The sequence below is a fragment of the Ambystoma mexicanum genome, chromosome 6q (genome assembly GCF_040938575.1).
Source record: "Ambystoma mexicanum isolate Mex_15411 chromosome 6q, UKY_AmexF1_1, whole genome shotgun sequence".
NCBI lineage: Eukaryota > Metazoa > Chordata > Amphibia > Caudata > Ambystomatidae > Ambystoma > Ambystoma mexicanum.
In genome coordinates, this window is record NC_090937.1 from 61,318,424 (window position 1) to 61,324,423 (window position 6,000).

The following is a 6,000-nucleotide window of genomic DNA, read 5'->3' on the forward strand; positions in this document are numbered from 1 at the left end:
CAGGCGAGCCTCTGGCACTAAGAAAATGCAAGATGCCATGAGGCGGAGCAACCTCAAAGTCGAAGGGTGGAAGACGCTGGGCACTCTGGATTTTGGTGACCATCTGCAGAATGTGTTAAGCCTTCACCCCTGGTGGCAAGGCTTTTCCCCAAGGATGCATGCAGGACCACTCAGATGAATTGGAGTCTTTGAGATATTATCATGTGGGACTTCTTGTAATTGAGGGAGAAGTCCAGTCTGTAGAGAGTGGCAGGTTATGCAAAGATGTTCCAGGGCCTGTTTGTGAGAACAAGCCTGATCAACCAATCGTACAGGTGGGGGTAGACGTGAATACCCTCCTCCACCCCAAGGGGCATCAGCATGGCCTGCTGGGTCTGGCTTGCCAAATTCCATCTCGTGTGAAGTGTCGACCCCACTAGCTAATTGCACATTTTCATATACATCCTTTAGCCTAGATTCTCTGAAACAAGGCTTTCTGGGACGCTGGGTGTGCCGAATTCCAATCCAAATGGTGGAGTGTCATGGCATGAAGGTTTGTAATCCTCATAAATTGAAGGTAAAGACTTAAAGAAATCGTTCTTTGGTAGAGGTTAAGAATGCTTAATTTCCTTAGGCTTAGAAGGTTATGGTGTCTATGGTTTTGCCATGGGCGACAATTATTTCGACACCAACGGTGTCGACGGCTTTGTCGTCAATGGCACCAACGTTAAAGGCATCTACTACCTAGACTACTTTCCCGTTGATTTTTGTCTATAACGCGCCCTGAAGGGCTTGACCCTCGACTCAAGAGTCTATGATTTCTCATTGTGCTGAAATCTCGAGGGGTCTGAGGCATACATCCCTGGTTCGAGAGCATGCGGGATGTAGCCTTAAGCTTTCCTTGTCTGCATTAGGTGGCTCGACATGATCATGGCTTTTTACCTTCTTCTTTGAGAGGGGGGGGGGGTTCGAAACCTCTCAAAGATTTTCAACATTGCCTGTCTGAAATGCTCCCTCTCAGCTGGAGTAGAGGATTTAGTTGGACAGGTTATACTTCTCTCCAGAGAGGAATCCGATGAACTTGAAGAGGGCGACTTATAATGCCTTTTCTTCCTCCTCGCAGATGACGAGGAATGGTGGGACCCGCTGCTGGAGCGTGAGCGTCCTCTCCACTCGTCGGATGATTGTTTTTTCAATTGAGTCATCAAAGGGGATTTAGTACGGTGCCTAACTGATGTTAGTTTTCCTTTACACTCTTTCAGAGCCTTACCGGTCATAGACTGACAGGAGTCAGTCTGCTGTCGTATGGTCAACGCCAAGGCACCACAGACCCACCCAATGGGGGTCCGTGAGGGACATCTTGGCGCTGCAGTTTTAGCACGTTTTGAACCCAGTCTTTGGGTTTGAAGGTGCTGAAAACAAGGCCATCATACTCTAATTACGTTTTATCACAAAAACAACTGGAGTGCGCTATAGTTTTTCGAAGCATAGCTATCGCAGAAAGATTTTACTGATGCCAACTGGTGCTACACGTGATATATAGACGATGACTCCGATGGAAGCCCCGGAGGGACATCGAGTCGACAGCTTCGATGCACAGAACCCTCTGCCGAATTTATTTTCCAAGCAGCTGAAACTCGAAGGAAGGAATACGTGGCATGACACAATCCATTAGAAAGCGGCTGCCTTCCCCCTGGCCACTTGAGAGATTTTAGACAGGGATACTGTGAGGGCTCTGCAGGATTCATCACAATTTCAAAGAGCAATCTAAAGAGTGAGATGTAGAAGCATAGTGATGACTCTGTGAAGCAGAGAGGTGCTGGAGATAGATGTAAGACGAGGAAGTTAGGGTTGGAGGTTTTGTGAACAAAGTAGGGAAAGGTTGAGGGGAAAAGATTATGGGGATGGGTAGAGTGTTGAAATGGTTTTGAGCAGGGGGAGAATGAAGAAAAAAGTTGAAAGAGGAACAGATAGCAGGGGACAAAATTGGGATTTGTTGACCAGCAGAAAAAAGCAGGGGCTGGGCATCGGGCATAACCAATTGGGCAGGAGCTACATCTGGAAAACCAGGAGCTAGTACATTGTGCACAGCAAATCCAACGTTGCGCAAGATGTAAACTCTTAACTTGTTGTCCATTTTAAACTATCCAATACTGTCCCTTAGGTGTGCTCTTATTCTCCTTTATAATCTACATTCACAAACACACAGTTCATTTTGCACAGCTAGGTTTGTAGTGTACCACTTGCCACAGGAGTCAAAAGTAGCTGCTGGTAGCTGTTGGGTTCAAGCTAACCGGGCTCCCCTTGGCTGTAGCCAGGCGCTAAATAGCTCCCAGCAATTTCAAACCCCGAAATAGGAGCATGGTGAGAGCACGGCTGAGCAATTATGTAGTTGGTACTTACAAGCAAGTAGCAGAATGCAGCAAAGCAATAGCTCATAGGCAAAGATGCTAGAGGAAAGGAGTCAAGTAGTGCTTCGGGGGGGGGTCAAAGGTCACCAGAGTATCCCATACATCAGCCCTGGGTGCTTGTATGTCCCCCTGACCACTGCAGGCAGACTTGAGCAGATTGGATGAGTACCTCTGGTGGTGGTGTGATGAGCTCTGTGTTGCACTCAGCCCAGATGAAGTTCCTTTTGGGGGATGGAAAGACCTTTCAAATACGTTGGGTTTGTGGTCAGAAGTCACCTGAGCAGCCTATACATGGACCCTGGATGCTGTTAGTCAGAGATATTTGATTGCTGCCCAGCATACGATTCCAGAATGTCTTTGATTTGGGCAGTATGCAAATGTCTGAAAGTACAATTTCAGATTGCTCAAATGAATACATTCTAAACAAATGGGTTATAAGGTTTCTATTTTTGAAGGATAATTACAAAAGTAACAACCATTATCCACTGTCATTTCTCTAGACCCAATCGATAAAATCTCTCTTGTATGCAAAAAATGAAGTTGCAATCTTAGGAATCTATTTCTCCACTGGTAATGTATGGATTTTTCTAAGTATTGAGGAGTACCCCAGCCATTCTTTCCTTTAAATCAAAATCTAGAGTTTGAATTTCGTAAAAATCTCATTATTGTCCACTCATACTCCCAATGTTAATTATGAGCCTTGTGTATCATTCTCTTGCAATCCAAAATAAACTCATTAATAATCCAAGAAGATCTTGTCTGCGTCCAGTGAAAAATACTTGTATAAAGTGGTCCTAGCTGGGTCAATGATCTTTCGGTAAATTTGTAGCCTTTTCGATTTGGATATTGTTACGCATGGTAAAAGCCCTAGCCTGTAGGTAATGTGAGTATTAAGGCCTACTATTTATTCAATAACTGGTGCCATGGAAAATGTGCCAAATTTTTTGATAAACCATTTTCATTTTGGCTGCAAACATTATCACCTTAACAGTTAATATTGACCATTCCTCTTTGACAGTCTGTTATACAGGGCCAATCTTAAGTATGTCAATTATTTATCCTGTTCCAATTTAATATCATTAATAAACCAGGCAAATTGTCGGCTATGCTTAGAAAATACTATTACTTTGAAGGCATCACTATTAATCTGCAGATATTGTCTGCTGCATAGTTTTTTAAAAGGTCTAGAGCGCCCTTTGTAAACCTACTGAAGTATGTTTGTTTATTGAGTTTATATAGTGCTTTACACCAAAGCACTTTACAGAATAACAACAGATACAGTAATGAATGAAGCATAATTTACAAACGTGAAACAAATCAGTGGAACAGTATCTAGAACAATTTACTCAGAGGGGGGAGGGGGAAGAAGGGATGGGTGAGGGGAGCCCCCAGGTGACCTCCTACGCACTATGATGGTTGCAGTGTCCAATATGAGGTCAATGGGAGGAGGGGGGAGGGGAACGAAAGGGGGGGGGCAGGGGAACGAAAGGGGGGGCAGGGGTATGAGGGGGAAGAGAAGTAGGGAAGGAGAGTCGGGTGACCTACGCACTATGGTGGTTACAGAATCCAATGAGGTCAACTGGAGGAGGGGCAGGGGAAGAAAGGGATAGAAGGGGGGAGGAGAATCAGGGGGCGTGAAGAAGGGGGCTTTCAGGGAGGAGCGGAAAGATGGGTAGGTGGGGATGGAGCAGATAGAGAGAGGTAGGGAGTTCCAGTGGAAGGGGGCCAGGAGTTGGAAGGAGCAGAAGCGTGACGGGGCACAAGGGGCTGGGGGTAGAGATCGGCCGAGCGGAATGGAGAGTAAAATGAGAGGAGGGAGGAGAGATGGGGGGGCGAGGTCATGGAGATATTTGTAGACAAGGCAGAGGAATTGAAATTTCAATTGTGAGAGGAAGGGGAGCCAGCCGAGTTGAGAGAGTGAGGTAGAAATGTTGTCTCGAGGGCCGAGAAAACAGAGTGCGGATAGAGGAGTGTCGTATCAAGGATCATCAAACTATCTGCATAAGCCAACCATGGAATTTTAAGTTGGCCTAAAAAAGGAGGAAATTAATGACTTTTACCTAAAGCTTCCCCTAAATCTGATTTGAAAACAAAATTAATTGAAAAGAAAGGGTGATAACGCAACCCTGTCAAAGACCTTTTTTGGTGCAACTACTGGAGTGAGGAACCCTTGATGATTGAACCTCATCTGAATCTGTGTTGAAGGTTGTACAAAAGGTTAGTTTAAGACTTTAGGAAAGATGCTGTAGTTCCTTTATGATGGGTGGGTGTTTCTTATTGAGGGTACTACCCTGTGACAGGAATGGACTGCAGAACAAAGAGCAGTGTTGCATGCCCTTGTTAACCTCACTTTCTGTTGTAGTTTGGATGACTTCTTTTAGTTGATACTTTTATCCTCACCATCACGCTTTCTTTATCCATTTAGTGATATTACCTCACATTGGAAGTGCCACTTATGCCACCAGAAACAAGATGTCTGTGCTAGCCGCCAACAACCTATTGGCTGGACTAAAAGGGCAGGAAATGCCAAGCGAGCTCAAGCTGTGATATGAATTGGCGACAAGAAGATGGGCGGCTGAAAGTTCAACTGCTGTGAATGTGTTTCATCGAATATAGTACATCCAGAACTACATACCACAATTTTGATTTTGGGGAAGTGGCTGAAAACAGAAGAGGTTCGATATAACAACATAACCTGAATCTGCTCAGTTAAACTCGGGCCATCATGAAATATAAAATAAAAATGCACTGAAACATCAAAGCCTTCAAACATGCAGAGTGTGCACATAGCAATATTAATGTTTTCCCAAATCCAGAATGGCTTTGAGCGTGGAGACGTCATAACTATCATGTGGTAGGTTAATAGGATCCAGAGTATGTTTCAAAACCGATGTAATGGGCGAAGAATGTGTGGCGTTGTTCCTATTCAGGAATGGACAGTGAGAGTTCTGGCTTATCTCTTTTCTACTTGCGTTTCTTACCAGAGTTCTTTATAACCTGCTCTTCAAACTATTGCAACAGAACCATTTGTCAGGGACACTCTTCCCTACCGGACCTCTTCGATGGGTCCTGTGCCAGCATCATAATAAGCATGTCTCTAAAGCAATCAAGGGTGCAACGTGAAGAATACAAATTGAGCCTTTCCGTCCACACTGTCTAACCTCTCACCCCCTCTGTCTCTTTCCCCGTCTCCCCCGAAGTGATGACCTCGTTTGTTGTCCATGTTCAAAAGATAATAATAAAAAAGGGGATTTCAACATTACTTTGTTTATATTGTTTCCTAAGTTCGCTTGACTACGTGCATTTGATTTTGCCATCAGGATGTGGGTGCAGTGCACAAGGGGTTGCTGATCTTTGTTATTGCTTATAAGTAGGAAGGCTTCAATGAGGCGATATAACCCTCGTAGTGGGGCAACCCAGCTGGAAATGGCACACTGCCCAAGTTAAGGGCCCAAGCAAGGCAAGGGTCCCATAACGCTGCCGGCAGGCAGTTACCGGCGGCAGTTGGCGTGCCCTTCAGGGTTATATCCTCATTAGCACCAGTGTAGTTCCGACATGGTTTCTAAGGGCGTGTGACCTAAACAAAAGGAACACTTAACTTGAGGTTGCT

General features: G+C 44.9%; 1 protein-coding gene across 1 annotated transcript in view; it reads left to right on the top strand.

The window, feature by feature from the left end:
* The window catches only part of GRHPR (glyoxylate and hydroxypyruvate reductase), a 315,324-nt gene extending 309,672 nt beyond the window's left edge, over window positions 1–5,652 (top strand). The window contains exon 9 of the mRNA XM_069630480.1: window positions 4,816–5,652. Coding sequence (XP_069486581.1) covers window positions 4,816–4,937 — 122 coding nt within the window. The 3' untranslated portion in view covers window positions 4,938–5,652. The remainder of the gene's footprint in view (window positions 1–4,815) is intronic.
* Window positions 5,653–6,000: the final 348 nt, after the last annotated feature.